General features: G+C 38.2%; 1 protein-coding gene across 8 annotated transcripts in view; it reads right to left on the reverse strand.

The window, feature by feature from the left end:
* The window catches only part of tlk1a (tousled-like kinase 1a), a 137491-nt gene that overhangs the window by 43423 nt on the left and 72282 nt on the right, over positions 1-21786 (reverse strand). For all 8 annotated transcript variants that reach the window (XM_073047286.1, XM_073047285.1, XM_073047284.1 and 5 more), the window contains 9 exons: positions 20101-20144; positions 19724-19816; positions 16541-16636; positions 14756-14848; positions 13815-13925; positions 12449-12585; positions 7044-7232; positions 4336-4402; positions 2605-2702 (listed from right to left, as the gene is read on the reverse strand). In XM_073047286.1, coding sequence (XP_072903387.1) covers positions 2605-2702; positions 4336-4402; positions 7044-7232; positions 12449-12585; positions 13815-13925; positions 14756-14848; positions 16541-16636; positions 19724-19816; positions 20101-20144 — 928 coding nt within the window. The remainder of the gene's footprint in view (positions 1-2604; positions 2703-4335; positions 4403-7043; positions 7233-12448; positions 12586-13814; positions 13926-14755; positions 14849-16540; positions 16637-19723; positions 19817-20100; positions 20145-21786) is intronic.

A 21786-nucleotide genomic window follows, 5' to 3' on the forward strand; every position in this document is an offset into this window, starting at 1 on the left:
ACAATGAAATACACTATCTATAATATATAGAAATTTTATAAATTTACCACTAATGCAGTGAATAAAGAAAATCTCAAACAGGGAGAAGCCAGAGTTTCTGTGGTAAGCTATTGATGTAGCCGTCTGGTGGACAGCCACAGATTTCACTGGTCTACTCTCAACTCCTCTCTTCCTGAGCATAGCAGGATTAGAGCTCTCCTTGACCTCTTTCCCCTCTAATGGTCTTCATATTCAACAGATCACCCCCGGCAATTTCCCTCATCTTCATCAAAATGATACTACCAGATATCTTCACATCGCCTCCAATTTCAGCAGTCCAAAGATACTTCTTCCTTCGCAACTTCTTGGTCTACTTTTCTATCTCTTTCTACTATTCCTCTTCTCATCGTGCTTTCTTATGTGACTGTTGGAGATTAAATACGTTTTTTCTTTTCTTGCTCTCAACCCATATTTTCCCCAGATGAAATAGCAAGTTAGATGCACTTCTTCCATACTAGCACATTGCATTCATATGCGTTCCAGATGTGGTCTACTCTACAATGGTGGACCAAATATGAATTGGATGACCACTCTGTGAAGCATCTGCATTAATTTCTTCCTATTGACTGTCCCCAGTTCTCCATTCCTACCTGACCTGTCTATGGCTTCTTGCACTACTCTAATGAAGCTCAATATAATGAGAAGTAGGCAGGTTGCAACTTTCTGAACTCAAAATCACATTTGGCAATTTCAGTTTTCAGTCTGTATCATAACTGGACAGTTCTGCTGGTTTTCTATCTAAACTATAACTCAGTTTTTTTCACTGATACTGCACAATGTGCTGATGATTTCCTGCAACTGTTACTTGCATTTCATTGTTTTTTTCCTTCATTTGTTATCTTTCTCCTCTCTCATTTCTTCATCAATTTATCAAGTAAGTGGCTTCATGAACAGCTCATCACTTAGATGAACCTACATGTAACCATATAACAATTACAGCGCGGAAACAGGCCATCTTGGCCCATCTAGTCCATGCCGAATGCTTACTCTCACCTAGTCCCACCGACCTGCACTCAGCCCATAACCCTCCATTCCTTTCCTGTCCGTATACATATCCAATTTTACTTTAAATGACAATACCGAACCTGCCTCTACCACTTCTACTGGAAGCTCGTTCCACACAGCTACCATTCTCTGAGTAAAGAAATTCCCCCTCGTGTTACCCCTAAACTTTTGCCCCCTAAATCTCAACTCATGTCCTCTTGTTTGAATCTCCCCTACTCTCAATGGAAAAAGCCTATCCACGTCAACTCTATCTATCCCCCTCATAATTTTAAATACCTCTATCAAGTCCCCCCTCAACCTTCTATGATCCAAAGAATAAAGACCTAACTTGTTCAACCTTTCCCTGTAACTTAGGTGCTAAAACCCAGGTAACATTCTAGTAAATCTTCTCTGTACTCTCTATTTTGTTGACATCTTTCCTATAATTCGGTGACCAGAACTGTACACAATACTCCAAATTCAGCCTTACCAATGCCTTGTACAATTTTAACATCACATCCCAACTCCTATACTCAATGCTCTGATTTATAAAGGCCAACATACCAAAAGCTTTCTTCATCACCCTATCCACATGAGATTCCACCTTCAGGGAACTATGCACCATTATTCCTAGATCACTCTGTTCTACTGCATTCTTCAATGCCCTACCATTTACCATGTATGTCCTATTTTGATTATTCCTACCAAAATGTAGCACCTCACACATAAGCATTAAACTTGATCTGCCATCTTTCAGCCCACTCTTCTAACTGGCCTAAATCTCTCTGCAAGCTTTGAAAACCTACTTCATTATCCACACCACCACCTATCTTAGTATCTTCTGCATATTTAATAATCCAATTTACCATCCCATCATCCAGATCATTAATGTATATGACAAACAACATTGGACCCAGTACAGATCCCTGAGGCACACTACTAGTCACCGGCCTCCAACCTGACAAACAGTTATCCACCACTACTCTCTGGCATCTCCCCTCCAGCCATTGTTGAATCCATTTTACTACTTCAATATTAATACCTAATGACTGAAACTTCCTAAATAACCTTTCTTGCAGAACCCTCTCAAAGACTGAAGTCCATATAGATAACATCCACTGTTTTACCCTCAACTTTCCTAGTAACCCCTTCAAAAAAATTCAATAAGATTTGTCAAACATGACCTTCCATGCACAAATCCATGTTGATTGTTCCTAATCAGACCCTGTCTATCCAGATAATTACCCATCCTTTGTCTCCAATGTACATTATCCATCCTTTCCCAACCTCTCTGCAACTTAAAACTAACTTGTTTTCTCTCATGCCCAGTTCTGTTAAAGGGTCTGAGACTTAAAGCATCAGTTTTGCTTCTCTTTCCACGGATGTGGGGAGAGCTGAAAATGTCCAATATTTTCTGGTTTCTCAGATCTTTAGCATTTTGCATTATGCTTTTAAGTTATTTTACTCACAGCTATGGATATATTGTGACTGCATTCCAAAATATTGTCTGTGTCTGTGAAATACTTTGAAACAGATTTTAAAAAGCACTTCACATCTCAAGTTTAACATTAAATAACTTACTGTGAACTGTCTTCATTGTTTATTCGTTTAAGTTCACGTATGTGCAAATTTCTGACTCTCTCCAGTCTTTCAAGCTCAGCTTGAATCTCAGCTTCTTCCTGTTTACAACAAAGTAAAATAGTTGAACTACAGTCAAGTCTAATCATTCATGCAAATAACTCATCTTTCAGGATATGTTGTAGCCCAGGCAATCCAGTTTATGTACGGACTTCAGCAGAGAATTTAAACTCAGGATCAATCGCCCAGCTTCAGAAATGAAAGAGTGTCATAACTGATAATAATCTGTTGCTTAAATGGGTTTTCAAAAGAAGTTAACCTTTTTAAAAAAAAAATCACAAAAATTGTCAGTGGAATAAAGAAGAATATGTTCAATAAGAAAGATAATTAGAGAAAATAAACAGAGCCCACTAGAATCATAAATATAAGACAAGTGGTAGCCAGCAAGTCTGAGTGTTTTTATTACTTGTTAAGCAGATTAGTGTAACAAATTAAGGGGAAAATACAAGTTCTGTTGATGTAACTAAATTGGAGAATTATATACTGTACTGACAAAATGGGCAGACAGCTACCATACTAGAATTGAAATGAGGGAATAATTTTCTGATGCCAGGACTAAAACTTTAAATGGAATATTTAAAATGAAGCATTTAAAAAATATATAGATTCCATATCTAAAAGGCAAAATAATGGTGGTCATCACCTTTATCATTGATGGATGAAATTTACAAAAACTTTACTTAAATCACAGCTAGCATACCATGAAAATTCATTCAGATTAAGTAATGTAAAGCTGCAGTACGGATTCACTCTGATACTCCCAGGAAAGAGTGATTGATTACTGATTGATTGATACTGTCAACAAAATAGAGAGACTACAGAGAAGATTTACTAGAATGTTACCTGGGTTTCAGCACCTAAGTTACAGGGAAAGGTTGAACAAGTTAGGTCTTCATTCTTTGGTGCGTAGAAAGTTAAGAGGGAACTTGATAGAGGTATTTAAAATTATGAGGGGGGATAGATAGAGTTGACATGGATAGGCTTTTTCCATTGAGAGTAGGGGAGATTTAAACAAGAGGACATGAGTTGAGAGTTAGGGGGCAAAAGTTTAGGGGTAACGAGGGGGAATTTCTTTACTTAAGAGATTGGTAGCTGTGTGGAACGAGCTTCCAGCAGAAGAGGTAGAGGCAGGTTCGGTATTGTTATTTAAAGTAAAATTGGATAGGTATATGGACAGGAAAGGAATAGTGGGTTATGGGCTGAGTGTGGGTCAGTGGGACTAGGTGAGAGTAAGCATTCGGCACGGACTAGAAGGGCCGAGATGGCCTGTTTCCGTGCTGTAATTGTTATATGGTTATATTAACAATGAACAGGACTTGAAAAGTTCATTCATGTTGTATTGGGACTATGAAGATTGCATAGCTGTTATCACGATGATTTAAAAAAACCAAGACAAATAGCAAATGCATTTTAAAACCTTAAACAGTTGTGGAATTCTTGGTCACAAAACACTATTAAACTAATGCACATAAATATTTGAGGAAATTAAGACATTTGATCATAAAAATGATATTACAAAAAGGGAATCATTAATTTTTTCTGCTTTGCTTTCAATTTTGGGTACATATCATTAATAAGTTCAATCTTCCCCTCTTGGATCCTGTCCTATCAAGAAGTTCACCAAGGGCACTTCTAACCTCCTATTCCACATAAAATTAATCAAAATTAACACACCTTCTTAAGATGTCCCAACCTAAGTTTGAAGATCTCTTCCTGTTCGTGGTATTCTGCTACTGTCAACCTAAATAAGAAAACCAAAAAAAATCAGAACAATGGAAGTATAATAGACAATACTTTAGATACTTTATTGATCCCAAAGGAAATTAGAGTGTCTTAGTAGTACTACAAGTGCACAGATATACAAATATTTGAAGAGATTTAAGAAAGAATAAAAAATAAGTTACCTCAAACAGTTTAACGGGGGGGAGGGGGGGGGGGTCATCACTTCCCTGGCTACAGATTGACTCATTATAGAGCTTAATGGCCGAGGGCAAGAATGAACTCATATAGTACTCTTTGGAGTAGCACAGTTGTCTTATTCTATTACTAAAAGTGCTCCTCTGTTTAGCCAAGGCGGCATGCAGAGGGTGAGAAACATTGTCCAGAATTGCCAGGATTTTCCAAAGGGTCCTTTCTTCTACCATAGTCTCCAATGTGCCCAGTTTGTCTCCTATAGCAGAGCTAGCCTTTCTAATCAGATTATTGAGCCTGTTAGCATCACCCGTGTTGATGCCATTGCCACTGCACACCACTGCATAGAAGATTGTACTGGCAACAACAGACTGCCAGAACATTAATAAGCTCAATAAACAAACACTTAGATGTATAACAAAGTATAGCAAACACTTGGAAGTTACTGTATGTATCATTTTCATACTCAAAGTTTACTCTGTATCCACAATAACCAAGATACTTACAGATGATGACAATTAATAAAACATCAATTTACGTCAATTCTTAAGATGATGAGATTAATCATTTTTTGTAGCATTGCTACTTGTGGCAGAATTCTTTCTATAGCTTAAGATTAGCATGACTAGCACAAGAACAGCAAGTATTCTGAGACAAGCAGAAGTATTGCAACAATGTTCATGGCGTGCTGCATCTCACTCCTGGAATTTTTGCCAACTTGTTCATGCTCAAATGAAATAAAATGCGATTGCTCTACAAAGCACTTGCTTTTCTTGAGAATCCGAACTCAGCTATGATGCTGCATCCAGCTCATATCCATCAATGAGAAAACATAGCAGTCAAGGTTAAAATTGAAATGGCAAGGACATCAAGAGTGGTAGAAATTAGGTTAGAAATATAGAATATTACAAGCGAGCAACGCTTTGGCTTTGTGACGTAGCCTTTAAAACTTGCACAACACATTCTTGACTAGCAGACAGCATTTTTGACCGCAAATTTGAATGTGTGTCTGGGCAAGTATCAGCGATGCCACTGGACACCTAAAACAAATGAACAGCTTTATGCCCACTTGAGTTTCATTGCAACAGCAATGCAGCCTCATCCAAACTAGTTTTGTGAATCAATTTGATAAACGTGATTACAAATTAATAACCGACTAAGGTGGGATCATCAAAAGGATATAACAACAAATGAACACTTAAATGAAATGATCAGCACGTGCCCATTTCTAGGTTGTGTAATTCTTTAACTCTAATGTCTTTATTACATGTTTTAACAAGCTGAAGCTCCATGTCTACTGAATATAAACTCAGTGACCACAATTAGATATATCTGCTCGTTAATGCAAATATCTAATCAGGTAATCATGTGGCAGCAACTCAATATATAAATGTATGCAGACATGGTCAAGAGTTTCAGTTGTTCAGACCAAACTTCAAAAGTTCAAAATAAATTTATTATTAAAGTACATATATGTCACTATATACAACCCTGAGATTCATTGTCTTGCAGACACACTCAATAAATCCATAGAATAATAACCATAATAGAATCAAAGAAAGACTGCATCAGCTTAGGCATTTAACCAGTGTGCAAAAGACAACAATGCGTGCAAATACAAAAACAATAAATAAGAAAGCATTAAATATCAAGAACATGAGATGAAGAGTCCTTGAAAGTGAGTTCATAGGTTTTGAGAATATTTCAATGATGGGGCAAGTGAAGTTAATTGAGGGGTAATATCTGTTTCTGAACCTGGTGATGTGAGTCCCAAGGCTCCTGTACCTTCTTCCTGATGGCAGCAGCAAAAAGAGAGCATGTCTAGAATGGGGAAAAAATATGATCCAAGAGACTTTGACCGTGGAATTTGGTTGCGACTGGGTGGTTTGTGTATCTCAGAAACTGATCTCCAGGATTTCCATGCACAGCCTAGTTTACAGAGAATGATGCAAAAACAAACACAAAATCCAGTGAGCAGCAGTTCTGTGGGTGAAATTGCCTTGTTAATGAGAGGTCAAAGGACAACAGCCAAACTGGTTCAAGCTGACAGCAATGCAACAGTTACTCAAATGACCACGCATTAACCACATGGTGTGCAGAAGAGTATCTCTGAACACATTGAACCTTGAAGTAGATGGGCTACAACAGAAGGCCACTCCCAGTTCCACTCCTGTGGCCACTAATAGGTACACACTTGTACCTAATAAAGTGGCCACTGAACATATATATGCAGATTCTCTGATTGATGAAAAGATTGAGAAAGATTAAGCTTTGTATCAAAAGATGTACCTTACATATACGACTGACTCAGCCATCTAGAGAAGATTTCCATAAACAAGTTTTCCAAATTCCAATTAGCATTATAGAATAAGCAAAAAAAATCAATGACTGATATTGTTGTGTGGCATTGCCCACAACATAGTTGGTAAAAACCTAACAAGACAATTAATAAAATTAAAAAAGAAACTTACAACTGTGGTAGATTTGGTCTAACAAATGGATCATTTTCTGCTCCATTTACAGCTTTTGCTTTGCGTTGTTTTATCTCAGAATTTGCGGAAGGGGTCTGCAAATTTTGAGTTGGTGGAGGCTTTCTCTTTGCTAACAATTTCCGTTGTCTTTCTATATCTTCTCTTTGTTGATTTATCCACTCTTGTTGTCTACATGAAAAGGAAGATATTAGTCTGTGAGCAAACTAGCAGCAATAATGATCATCTTCAATGTTTCTCAAAACAAGTCAGAGGATATAGTTTTTTTATTTAAAAGATTTCTTTTTGACATTAATACAAAACTGTGGGAATTCTTCAACTGTGGTTAGTAGTAAAACAGAAAATGCTGGACCTTAAACAGTACCTTTGTTCCTTTCCCTTCAGCTGCATCCTGACCTGCTGAGTATTTCCAGCATTTTCTATTTTTATTTCAGATTAATAGCTGGAGGGGAAGAATACAGAAAGTGTGATGGTATGAAAATAGCTTGAATAGATATAAATGGATATTATAAGGCATTAATTCAATGGGAGGTTCTGGATGAGTCTTACTTCAGTGGTGGGCAAGTTGTTGGAGAAGATCCTGAGGGGCAGGATTTATGAGCATTTGAAGAAACATAATCTGATTAGGGATAGTCAGCATGGTTTTGTCAAGGGCAGGTCATGCCTTATGAACCTGACTGAATGCTTTGAGAATGTAATAAAACATATTGATGAAGGTAGAGCAGTGGATGTAATGTTTACGGATTTCACTAAGGCATTTGATAAGGTTCCCCATGTGAGGCTTATTCAGTAAGTAATGAGGCACAGAATCCAAGGAGACCTTGCTTTGTAGATCCAGAATTGGCTTGCCCACAGAAGGCAAAGGGTGGTTGTAGATGGTTCATATTCTGCATGGAGGATGGTAACTAGTGATGTTCTGCAGGGATCTGTTCTGGGACCCCTCCTCTTTGTGATTTTTAATATGACCTGGAGGAGGAAGTAGAAGGGTGGGTTAGTAAACTTGCTGATGACACAAAAGTTGGGGGTGTTGTGGATAGTCTGGAGGGTTATCAGAAGTTATAGCACAATATCAATAGGATGCAAAACTGGGCTGAGAAGTGGCAGATGGAGTTCAACCCAGATATGTGTGAAGTGGTTCATTTTGGTAGGTCCAATTTGAAGACAGAATATAATATTAATGGCAAGACTCCTGGCAGTGTGGAGGATCAGCGAGATCTTGGGGTCCATGTCCATAGGACGCTCAAAGCTGCTGCATAAGTTGACAGTGTTGTTAAGAAGGCACCGGTGTGTTGGCTTTCATCAATCATGGGATTGAGTTCCAGAACCGTGAGGTAATGTTACAGCTATATAAGAACTTAGTTAGACCCCCACTTGGAGTACTGTGCTCATTTCTTGTCACCTCACTACAGGAAGGATGTGGACTCTGTAAAGATAGAAGAGGTGCAGAGGAAATTTACAAGCATGTTGCCTAGATTGGAGAGCATGCCTTATGAGAATAGGTTGTGTGAGCTTAGCCTTTTCTCCTTGATGTGATAGAGGATGAGAAATGACCTGATAGAGGTACAAGATGATGAGAGACATTGATTATGTCGATAGCCATAGGCTTTTTCCTCAAGGCTGAAATGGCTAATGTGAGGGGGCATACTTTTAAGGTCCTTGGAAGTAGGTACAAGGGGGATGTCAGAGGGAAGTTTTTCCACACAGAATGGCGGGTGCGTGGAACACATTGCCAGCAATGGTGGTAGAGGCAGATAAAATAGGGTCTTTTAGGAGACTCTTAAATAGGCACATGGAGCTTAGAAAAACAGAGGGCTATGTGGTAGGAAAATTCTAGGCAGTTTCTAGAGTAGGTTACATGGTTGGCACAACATTGTGGGCCGAAAGGCCTGTAATGTGCTGTAGATTTCTATGTTTCCAGGGATGGAAAGTGCAAAAAAAAAACAAAAGATGATAGCTGTGGTTGAAAATAGTGAAGAGGAAAATGGAAAATACGATAAGGGGGGCAGAAAGTATAAGCAAAGGTGAGAGGCAGAAAGTAAACCTAGAGGAAGCAAAACTATGAAAGATCAAAGTTTATGGTTCTTTATCTAATAATATACCTTAAATGTGTAAGTAGATGGACAATTTGAAGGCACAAAAGCAACAAAGCACTTCAATCTAACTAAACAAATGTGGTTGCAGCCTGTAAACTCAATATTCCAGGGAATCTAAAAATAGACAAAATGAAGGCAAGGTACTTTGATTAATCAAGGAAAATACAAGCTTAATGTGATATAGATGCTTAGGGACTGTGACTTGGAATCAATTTATGTAGTATTAATGAATAGTAAGAGAAAGACAATTCTAAAACCCCCATAATGATCCTAGGGTGTAGCAAAAATGTTGAAATATTTAAAGATATATAAAAAAGGAATTTCAAATTATCACCTATATAGTGATTTAACTGGATTAATCAAACTGTTAAGAGTAATTTGTGGAGTGTGAAGGGGATTGTAGCATGTCACAGAGGTTAGATGGACATCTTGGTTGGGGTAAATGGCTCCAAGGATCCATTTTCAAACTGGACATGGCTATTTTAAATTTGGTCAGGATTCAAAGGTTAATAATATATGATGGGAGGTGGTAAGAATCCTTGGGGAGCAGTGATTATAACATAACAGAATTCTAGTTGAATACAGTTGAACAGAATACAGTTGAAGGGCAATCACCCAACATCCAAAAATCAAAGTTCTTAGAAGCAATTAAAGGCTGTTTCGAGTTGCTTGATGTGGACTGGATCAATAGGTCAAGAAACAGGATGTGAAATAACTCATTCATAATACTCAGAAATCTAGTCCAATTATAAAGAGGGAATCCATGAATCATCCATGGTTAATAATGGAGGTTAATAAAAATAATAAAGACTACATTATACAAAATGGCAGATATTAGTGATAGACCGGAAAACTGGGAACTTTACAAGAACCTGTAGCAAGCAGCTACAATACTAACAAGAAAGTAGAAACAATTATGAGAGAAATGCGGCAAGTAATAAGGGCAGCAAAGTCACCAGTTGGTTTATCACACAGAAGAGAAGATTTTTTCCAAGGATGTAACCAGTTGACTGACCCAAGGATCACTTCTTCACCCTTACCTTACTTAATAACCGGTGCAATAGGACAGGGTACAAAGTATCCTAGTTAGTTGACCATTTGAAAAGGCATTCTACAATGAGACTATTTGGAGTCTACAAGAAGATATAAATGGTTGAAAGAATCATGAGAAGTTGGGAGATGGAGTTTAATGGGGGTAGGATTATGCACTTTAGTAAGTTGAATCTAAAGGCAGACTGTATTCTTAATGAAGAATGCAGTTGAGTTTAGTACAGAGGGATCTAGGTGTACTTGTACACACACCACAAATTACAATGTTAGTAGGCTGCTACAACAAATGGCTAGAAAAGCAGATTACATATTAGCCTGAGTTCAGAAATAGTGAAATACTGTTCTTGATACTCATGTGGCTATACCTCAAGTACTATGCAGTTACACTATTCCTATTTAAGCATACTAGCATTGAAGGCTGATTTCCAACCCAAAACACTGACAATATCTAAACCTCTCCTCGTGCTGTTTGGCCCACTGAGCTCCTCCTGGTTTGTTGCTCCAGATTCCAGTACCTAGAGACCCTTGTGTCTCCATTTGGCTAATTCAAAGCCACAGTGTCACCCCGCAGGCATTGAAAAAGAAACATAGAAAACCTACAGCACAATACAGCCCCTTCGGCCCACAGTGCTGTGCCAAACATGTACTTACTTTAGAAATTACCTACAGTTACCCATAGCCCTATATCTTTTTAAGCTCTATATACCTATCCAGGAGTCTTTTAAAAGACTCTTGTCATATCAGCTTCTACCATTGTTGCCAGCAGCCTATTCCACGCACTCACCACTGTGTAAAAAAAAACTTATCCCTGACATCTCCTCTGTATCTACTTCCAAGCACCTTAGAACTGTGCCCTCTCACATTAGCCATTTCAGCCCTGTGAAAAAGCCTTTGACTATCCATACAATCAATGCCTCTCATCTTATACACCTCTATCAGGTCACCTCTCATCCTCTGTCGCTCCAAGGAGAAAAGGCTGAGTTCACTCAATGTATTCTCATAAGACATGCACCCCAATCCAGGCAACATCCTTGTAAATTTTGTCTGCACCCTTTCAATGGTTTCTACATTCTTCCTGTACTGAGGTGACCAGAACTGAGCACAATACTCCAGGTGGGGTCTGACCAGGGTCCTATACAGCTGTAACATTCTCTCGGCTCTTGAACTCAATCCCACGGCTGATGAAGGCCAATGCACCGTATGCCATCTTAACCACAGTCAACCTGCACAGCAGCTTTGAGTGTCCTGTGGACTCAGACCCCAAGATCCTTCTGATCCTCCACACTGCCAAGAGTCTTACCATTAAAACTATATCCTGCCATCATACTTGACCTACCAAAATGAACCACTTCACACTTATCTGGGTTGAACATCATCTGCCGCTTCACAGCCCAGTTTTGCATCCTATCAATGTTCCGCTGTAACCTCTGACAGCCCTCCACATTATCCATAACAGCCCCAATCCTTATGATATCAGTGGACTGGGGTTTCAGCTATATATAATATCCTGTGCCATTTTATTTACACTGATAATTTATATGGGCTTGTTTACTTGTACGCGGACAGACAGGGTAGGGGCTGCACCTCAGGACTCTCATTACGTGATTGAGACCCGTGATCTTGTATGTGCGTACAGTGAGAGACTTTTGGTAATGTGTCTGTACCTCGACCCTGTAGTATCACTGTCTCGTTTGGCTGTATTGATGAGTATTCATGCACGGTTAAATGACAATTAAACTTGAATTGAATTGAACAGTTACAAAAATCAGGTGGTGGTTTCAATTGCAGAGGAACCACCCTGTGCAGAGGGTAGTGAATTTTTAATTCTCTACCCTGAAGAGCCGAGAAAGCTATATCCTTGGAAGCTTAAAAAAAAGTATATATTTTTAAAATTTAGGGACTGTGGAGAACTGGCACTGAAGAGAAGATAAACCCCGCAGTAGATATGCAGAATGGTATGGAAAGCTAAAGGGGCTGAATGGCCAATCCTCATACTCTAATGTTCTTTTGTCCTATTCTTGTACTATTAATAACAATAGCAAGGTAGATTGGATTTAATACCTACTTAAAGGTAACCAACATCCAAGAGAAAGCAACTCGAAACTTATGTAGAATATACTGGAATATCCCATCAAGAGAAGAAATAGGTCAAAGAGCATGTATACGTGAGGGGAAACAGGTGGAGGACAATGCGTAATTAGGCAACTGTTGAAAGCAGATAAATGGGAAAAAAAATGCACATACTTTACGAGATTCTGAAAAGCATAGCCATCAGTCCATTGCTCAGTGAATGAAGCACCATGTCGGACAGTAGTGAAATGTCCCAGACGTAGTCTGTCTTGCATACTCTTTTCTCTGCTGGATTGCTTTTCTTGCTTACTCTAAAATACAAAACCTATCTTCAGTAAATTGTATTTTCTAAACATTATAATGCTTTCTTATTTAATGCCTGCAACAAAAAAATGACTGCTGATAAATTGAGTAAAAAAGTATACCATATCATGGTTTAACTAAAGCAAATATATTTGACCACTTATACTAAACTACAATTGCACACTCACATGAAGTACTCGATGTGGTGAACATGGGCTGCAATCAGAGACAGTGATCTGGGATAAGCTTACTTAGAAATAAGAAATTCAGTGCAAGAAATCAGGCAAATCGGCCTACCTTCCAGTTAATGAGAAATGATCATGTACAAAAATAATACTTTTAAGCATAGCAGAAATTTACTTCGCCAATGTTAGCTAACACTGGGGAACTTGGTATCTAATGCAAAATTTAGAATGGGGAGATCAGGAAAGGTGCTTCAAGATTATTGTTTATAACAAAAACAGTAAAATGACTATGTTCTTTCTACAAGGGCATACACCTGTGAAAATTTTCAGATTTTCACAGCATAAATTGCCACATTATAGAAAATTACAAGACTACTTATTTAGACAATTAAGAAGCCAAGAATTGTGAAAGGGTTGAGGGCAGAAATTGTTGGACATGCTCAAAAAGAGAAATTTAAATGCAAATTTATATACATCTTAAAAAAGGGGAAATGTATGCAAGACAATGGAAATTATACTTAAACAGATCTCCCATTAGACCCTGTCTGTTCTGGGTAGTACATCCAGGAAGGCTATGGATATATGCAATTCAAATTTACCATGTTGAAATTGGGGGTAAAATGGCTAAATTAAGAACATATGAATTAAATGGATTTTTGTACCTCATAGTTTGGAAAATTATGAGACCTTAAATGAACACTTCAGAATAGTTTAGTATCTAATAACAAAGAAACTACTTGTTCTGAAGGGGTATGCAGAAAAAGGTGTCAAAAGCTCTTAAAATTAGTCCTGTATCATGTTCAATGCTCAGTTATTGCTTCTTCACATATGCTATTGTGTAAATCTGGAATGCATCCCCAGAAAAAGGTCAAATGAAAAATTCAAAAATGAAAATGATATTTTTGTGAGGGTTTCACAGGGCAATGAACCAGGACAGTAAAAGCAGTCAGGAAACAAATCATTCATGAATTAATGGAATGACAGAACAACGTCATTAAATTGAATAGATTTCTTCTGTTGCAGTGCTCGTAAAATAAAGTTATGATTCTTACTTTTTCAATCAGTAATTTTTTGCTCATCGTCATACATTTATTTAACCGTTCTTTGTATTTTTCAAGGAGCTTTTGCTGTTCATCTATCTGCCTCCTTAGATCGCAATTGGCCTGTCAAAACATACATTATAGTTGCATGTTATGTTAGGGACAATATATCATGAATATTTTCACAACCAGAAACACATTTATAATCAGCATAAAAACTGCAAAAAGAAATTTAGTAAATGACAATTATCTAACCATCTATGAACTAATAACAAAAAAAATCACTGAAATATTTATATTACAATATAGCAAAAAATTGAGGAAATCTAACCCAATCTTTCAAGTTAATTCCCTAACAAGTTTTTACTTAAGTACAGAATATCTGCAAATTATGCTGATGGGCAGTTTTCAATCAATTAGTTTGAGAGAAGCTAGGAAAAATATTTCACTTTTTAAAATCAAAACTGACTTAATTTTTAAATACAATTCCATATATTCATGCAAGTAGTATCAAATAGCACAGAAGCTTAAACTGTTCATTTTTAAACACAATAATCTATACACATGGTGACAGGTTTATAATTTGCATTACACTGTACTAAGACAAAGTACAAATTACAAATTTTTCCTTGAAGTCCAAGTGATCTGACAATTTGTTTTACAAAATTTAAAGTGCCCATCTTTTATTCAAACAGAATATTTGAAAAATTATGACTCATCAACATGGTAAGATGTTGTAACAACTGTTCAGATTTTAGAGAACAAGCTAATATGTGAAAGTATTACTGATACTCCTGCAAGATGTAACGGCTACATCACATTCAACAGGATTTTAGAGTCACTAATTATACAGATTTAGTAGTTTACATTTGAATTATTTGAATACAGATAGTTATACAGGTTTTTGCATTCAATACAGATTAGTAGATTAAATTGTTAACCAGAGTACTTACTCGTAGCAAGTCATCTATTCTACCTTCCTTCTTCTCAAGGTCTAGATTCTTATTACTTTCCAGTGCAGCCAGTTTTCCCAAGGTAAGTTCAGTCTTTATAAAATCAAAGCATTAAGAACAATAGATGATGCCCATATGTCCAAAGCACACACACATACACAGCAAAAAAAATTCTCTATGGGGTCCCCACATTATTTAATCTATTAATTGTAATTAAAGTATGATTATATTAGAATTGGAGAATACTTAAATACCAGGAGGAATAAATTTCAATTGGAAATGCCAAGTTAAAATTACATGATAAACATGATACAATGAAGCATAACATAAATAAATTTTCAAAGTAGGCTTGAAAACATAACCAGTTGAATTAATACAAGTAAAAGAAAAGAAACAACTTAAGGGAAGAATGAATCAATAAAAATCAGGTAGATGGACAGCTGGCGTAGTTTTCCCTAGGGTCAAAATGAGAGGCATATAGTTCAAAGGAGATATGTGGGGCAGATTTTTATTTTGTTTAGACAGAGAATGGTGGGAGCCTGGAATGTAGTGCCAGGAGTAGTGGGCAGGCAGATACAATAAAGGCATTAAGTGGCTCTTAGATAGGCACATGGATATGCAGGGGAGTGATAGAATCATGTGCAGGCAGAAGTGTTTGGGTGTCATGAACTTAATTAATTGGGCACAACATAATGGACCAAAGGGCTTGTTCTTGTGCTACAGTGTTCTATGTTCCATCCATAAATCTACAAATTTGTCGACAACACAACTATTATTGGCAGAATTTCAGATAGTGATGAGGCAGCAAACAGGAGCAAGACAGCTCAGCTGGTTGAGTGTTTTTGTAGCAACAAACCTGCACTCAATATCAGTAAGACCAAGGAATTGACTACGGACTTCAGGAAGAGGAAGTCAGGAGAACACACACCAATCCTCATTGAGGATCAGCGTGAGCAGTTTCAAGTTGCTGGGTGTCAACATTTCTGAGGGCCCAACATATTGATGTGGTTATTTTTCATTAGGAGTTTGAGGAGATTTAGTATGTCACTAAAGACACTCACTCATTTCTACAGATGTACCACGGAGGGCATTCTAATTGCTTGCATCACCACCTGGTATGGAGGGGCCACTGCATACAATCAGAAGAAGCTGCAGAAAGTGGTAAACTCTGCCAGCTTCATCATGAGCACCAGTCTCCCCAGCATCTAGGGCGCCTTCAAAAGGTAATACCTCAAAAAAGCAGCATCTGTCATTAAGGACCCCCAACACCCGGACATGCCCTCTTCACATTGCTACCATTGAGGTGGTGAGCCTGAAGACACACACCACCTTTCAGAAACAGTGTTTTCCCCACTTTCAGATTTCTGAATGGACAATGAACCCATGAACACTACCTCAGTACTTTTCCTCTTATTGCACTACTTACTGGATTTAATTATTTAAATATATACTTATTGTAATTTGTAGTTTTTATTATGTATTGCAGTGTACTGCTGTCACAAAACAAATTTCACAGCAAATGCTAGTGCTCTAAATATCGCAGCAATAAATCCAGTTCCTCTAACAAACCATGACTCCCCACCCTCACCCAACACAATTCTGCAGTCATAACCACATTAAATTTGGAAAACTAAAATCTGCTGTGGTCAGTTGAAGCAAATAGCAAAAGGACACGAGATCCACTACCACCCCACCATTCTAGCACATTACCCTCCCATTAACTTACTTTTGATCAGAAACAAAATGGATTTCCTATTATAGCCCAAAATAGCTCAGTTAACATACCTGAGTAGTCTTGCAGGAGACAGAAATTAACTTTGGCTGTAAAGCAGAGAGATCTGCAAATGCTAATGCAGTTGGAGATGGACTATTCTGCCGAATCTACAAGAAAATAAGACTGAATTTTACACTAATGCACTGGTTGCCATGCATATTACTGCCAAGGGGCAAGTAAAATGCACACAAATTGTAAGCAAATGAGAACCACATATTCAACGATTTTAAAAACAGGTCAGTCACCACCATGGGTTTTTGAATGTTTCATTGAAAGCAAAGTTGCAATTTCAGGGTTTCTGTGTAGATTTGTATTTAAATTACTAATTTAAATTCCCCTCACTCATTTCAGCATTACCTTCACAAAGCTAGTTCTACTACTGGGTTATTCATTTGTAATATTAACTTTTCTCTCTCCACAGATACTGTCTGCTCTGCTTGGCATTTTCAATATTCTACTTTTGGTCTTAGTTTGCTATGGCAGTACTGACCTGCATTTCACAGCTATTAGTTAGAATCATCAAAAGCAGAAAAGTAGAAATAGGTAATTCAGTCCTTCACCGTTCTCTTTAGCCATTAAACAATATCCAACTTCTTCTTGAATAGAGTTAATGGTTTAGCCTTAACAGCCTTGTGGCACAGAATTCCACAAATTCATCAATATTTAGGTGAAGAAATATCTCCTCACCTCGGTCCTAAATGGCTTACCCCACAGGTTGTAACTCCCACCTCCGGGATTCCTCACCATTGGAAGTATCTGTCCTGCATCCTGCCTATTGTGTCAGGACGTTACAAGTTTCAATGAGGTATTCAACTCAAGAGAATAAAAGCCAATTATCCTAGTCTCTCTGGATTTGCCAATTCTGCCATCTGAAGAATCAATCTGGTTAACCTCATCGGGGTGATTGATAAGTTTGTGGCCTGAGGTAGGAGGAGTTGAGTTACTAACTTCAAACTTTCTGCATAATCACTCAAAAGAGTTGAACTGCACGTGCATGTAACGAGAGCTGTATAACCCCTCTCCTTCTACCTTAGGTCACGAACTTATCAGTCACCCATGCTGCAGACACTTTCTGGAGGTCCAAGGTCCGTATGCTCCACGACCACTGGACTAAGTGTGTAAATGTTGAGGGGCTATGTTGAAAAATAAATGTGCTAGGTTTTCTAAAATTGACTCCTTCTATCTTAGGCCATGAACTTATCAATCACCCGTTGCATAGTTATGACAGTAAAACACAGTCACAAAAATAAAAATAACCCAAATCCTTGCGAAGCATAGCCTGCAGATTGATGGTGCATGGGATGCTGTCCTGGTTCAGCTTGTCTTCCACTGGGTTAACACTGGAGGGCAGCACTGATGGGAGCAGCTAGCCCCAGCCCAGTACAGAGTACATCTTGCCCACAGAGGCCTCTGCCCTCTCCCACACCTTGGTGTCTCGTCTCCTATGTGGCTGCAACACTGGATTACGAGGGCCTTGTCCACACAATGCCTGAAGCAACACAGCTCCTCTGCTATTGGTCTTGCCAAAGAAACAGTCAATGGACTTGCAGTATTCTAAATCAGTAACGTCCAGCAGGATCTTGTGATCACAATAAAAACGCCCAAGACAATCATCTGCACCATTTTGTTGAACCACATACTGCATCCACACAACAACTGCCTGCGACAAGCCCAGGCAAAAAATAGTACGTAGCTCATTTCCTACTGAGCAACTCGCTGCTGGGGGAGACCTGCAGTACTTTATGTTCTTAATATCCAGGGATTGTAAAAAAGACCAAGGACAAACACAACTTTGGTTGGACCTGGAGAGGCCACTGCAACCATGTGCACCACCATCTTACCTGCTCCGCTTTTTGATTTAATTGAAAACCAGACAGGGTAACTAACAAGGGTATGATGCCCTTCTAAATAGCATGTATTTGGGACTTGGGAGAAAATTAATCAAAATAATCACTTTCTGATGTGTATTTTGAGTTATGGTATCTTGAATATTGCTATTTATAGTGTTTTCCATCATTACTAGTTCATTATTTTTTAAAATATCAAGTAAGTTCAGATTGCAACCAAAACAATCCATTTCAAGAGGCAGAGTGGAGTAATGATGGCACTAAACAGTGACACCTTTGCTTGCATGTTCGGAAACAGCTCTATTTCCATCTTTAATATCTTCAAAAGAACCCTGAAAGGGAAAAATAAAGACCCTGACCTGGAGTTACATGCTGACTTCATTTCTTTGCGGGAATGGGACCCGCTCTTGAGGTTTCATAACTAGCTGTTGTTGTTCGGCATGCCAAGGGCTTGGCCTAAGAGTCCGGCTCAGATTTGGAAGCCTAGGATCTAGGGGCTCTGGAGACGAGCGGATCGAGGGTCAGTGTCACGGCAGGAGATCCATGTGTTGTCAGGGGAGTCAGAATATCTATGGCTGTGTCCTAGGAGACCTGAGATCTTCTGGCACAGAGCTCAAAAAAAGTGACATAACGGACTTTTAACATCATAAACCAGTGAGTTGGTTATTATGTCCCCCACTCGCTGGGAAAATTGAGGCACCTCCTTCTCCCTTGGGGGGGGGGGGGGGCGGCAGGAGAGACAGAGACACACTGTGGTATGTCGTATACTGGGTGAAATGCAAAGTCTTTGGGGTAACTGCAAGTCTGTGTTTTTGCTATTGCTTTGCTCACGCTTGAGTGCTCAGTGGCAGGTGCCGATGCTTTTTTTAGCCGGTGGAGAGAGGAGGGATTGGTGCTTACTGCTACTTACGCGCGGGAGAGAGGGGAGCTTAGGGGGTACTTTGGGGTTCTAATATTTAACTGTCGTTCATTCTTTGGGGGACTCCTCTGTTTTCATGGATGGTTGCAAAGAAAAATCATCTCAGGATGTATATTGTACACATTTCTCTGACATTAAATTGGACCTTTGAACCTTTACTGTTTCTCTCTCCCCAGTTTTCCTTAATACAATGATGCATACAGTGATCCCTTGGCCAATGCAGCTTAACTACTGAAGGAATATATTTTAAATTATTTTTCACTTCCTTCTTTCATTCTTAAGGATATAACTCCCAGATATTCTAGCTAATACTTCAAATTCACCAAGAAACAAACAAGTAACACTTAATCCACCCAAAAACTACAACATGCAGATCACTACAAGGGTTTCAGCCTTGTTGGCAGCTTAAATTGAATTTTTAAACTTACAGATGAAGTGGCAGAGTGAGAGAAGGAATTCTGAGGAGATCGAATTGAAGGTGGCACACCTCTTACTGGACTGGTACCATTGCCTCCTGTATACTGAGAAAATCAAAAGGAAAATCTTAAGTGTAATTGCAACAATTTTGAAATGACATTCAAAATATTGAATTATTATAGGAAATAATTTCTTTAGGAAATTAATTCTGCTTAAATTGAAACAATGCAATTTGTAATCGTGTATCTAAAGACATCTTCCGTGACCAGCAAATTAAAAATGCCATCAATTATTAAACATTATGAATTTTCCAGAGATAAACTTAAATTGATTAAGGAAATCAAAATTGTAAATCTTTGACTAAGGTAAGATCTACGAATCATCTTACATCAAAATAGTCACTGATTTTATGTCCTCTTGCATTGGTTTTACCTGAACAAAAGAAACAAAAATGAATCAGATTATATACTGCTGAGTGAAATTATCGTGTTATTTCTTCAATCCTTTACAATTTACAGGATACATGTTCCATCACAAAAGAAAACAAACTAATTTTTGTGATTACTAACTGAAGTTAGTCAATGTAAATATGCACAATGGAGTTCAAGGTGCTCCTTTTATACTTATCAGCCAAATTGAGTAGTTATAATTTATGTATTTTCAGGATTCAAGGCAATACACAGTTTCAATAATACTGTAGATTACATTACTAGCAGAATAGATCACTCTTAGAAATGCAGAGTTTATTATAAAAAGGTCACTATGAAATCATCAAAATCTACCTACAATTTAGCCTGCTGAATTCAAGCACTGGGGAAAGGTAAAGAATATGCTAGTAATGTAAACCTTCAGAAATCTTGTTACCTGTGTGACCTAAATCTCTAGCTTGGTGATGATAACACATGCACAAGAAATAGTTCTGTAAATTTGATTAAGATGAGAATGTGAACCAGTGTCTATTTGATTACCTTCCTATAAGTTTTTTTTAAACAATATTACTGAATAATTTCAAACCCAGCACTTCAGTTTAGAAATGTATACATCTTAAAAGAAAATTGCAATCCGCATTTCTCAGGTTAGGTACCATCTGTTAAGGACAAATGCCATGCATAGTTGAAGTTTCAGATTAATAATCTTTTCTCAACACTGGAAAAAGTTAGAAATACAAGTAGTTTATGTTGCAAAGTAAAGGTACATAAAAAACGAAGTAATAAAATCTACATTAGGATGGAGACCAGGAGAAACTGATGACACAAAAAGCCTTAGTGCTATCTGGAGGAGATTGATGAAAGTATGTTTAGAGGGTGTAATAGGAGACAATAAATCCAAATACTCCAAGAAGGAAGAGGGGTGAAAAACAATACTGGAAATACAAAGCATGAGGGAGAACTGTGAAATTGAGTGAAAACAAAGTCCTAAAAGGCTATGTGTCAAATTGAGCATGTATGGCATCCATTAATCTTGCGAGACCATGGATCTGTGCCTGGAAAGTCTTCTCCAGGGTGCAGGCCTGGGCAAGGTTGTATGGAAGACCGGCTGTTGCCCATGCAGCAAGTCTCCCCTCTCCACGCCATCGATGTTGTCCAAGGGAAGGGCAAGGGCCGATACAGCTTGGCACCAGTGTTGTTGCTGGAGTTGCAAGAATGAGGTTGAAGACAACGTTGGACTGCCTTAGGGACTCAAGCTCCAGATTTGTCCTCAGGGTTTATTCCTGAAGCCTTTCCCATGAGTGGGTCTGGCCACAAGGCAGCGGAGGTCTGAAACCGGAGTTTTCCCTCTCTTAGATGGACTGCCTTCCCAGGCTGACAAGCTCCATTTACCTGCATTGAGCATACGGCTTCATGAAACAGCACATCATGCTAAAAACAGACAATGGAGTGGGGTGGAGAATTGAAGCGACATAACTTGGAAGCCCTGTCACCAATGTAGAGTGAACAGAGGGCTGTTCATAGAGTGATCACCCAATGTGTGTTTAATTCCTTTAATGCAATGATTATCATATTATAAGCATTAAATGTAATATACTAAATTGTAAGTGTTGTAAGAAATTCACCATTTTACCTAGGAGTGTTTA

The sequence above is a fragment of the Hemitrygon akajei genome, chromosome 5 (assembly GCF_048418815.1).
Source record: "Hemitrygon akajei chromosome 5, sHemAka1.3, whole genome shotgun sequence".
NCBI lineage: Eukaryota > Metazoa > Chordata > Chondrichthyes > Myliobatiformes > Dasyatidae > Hemitrygon > Hemitrygon akajei.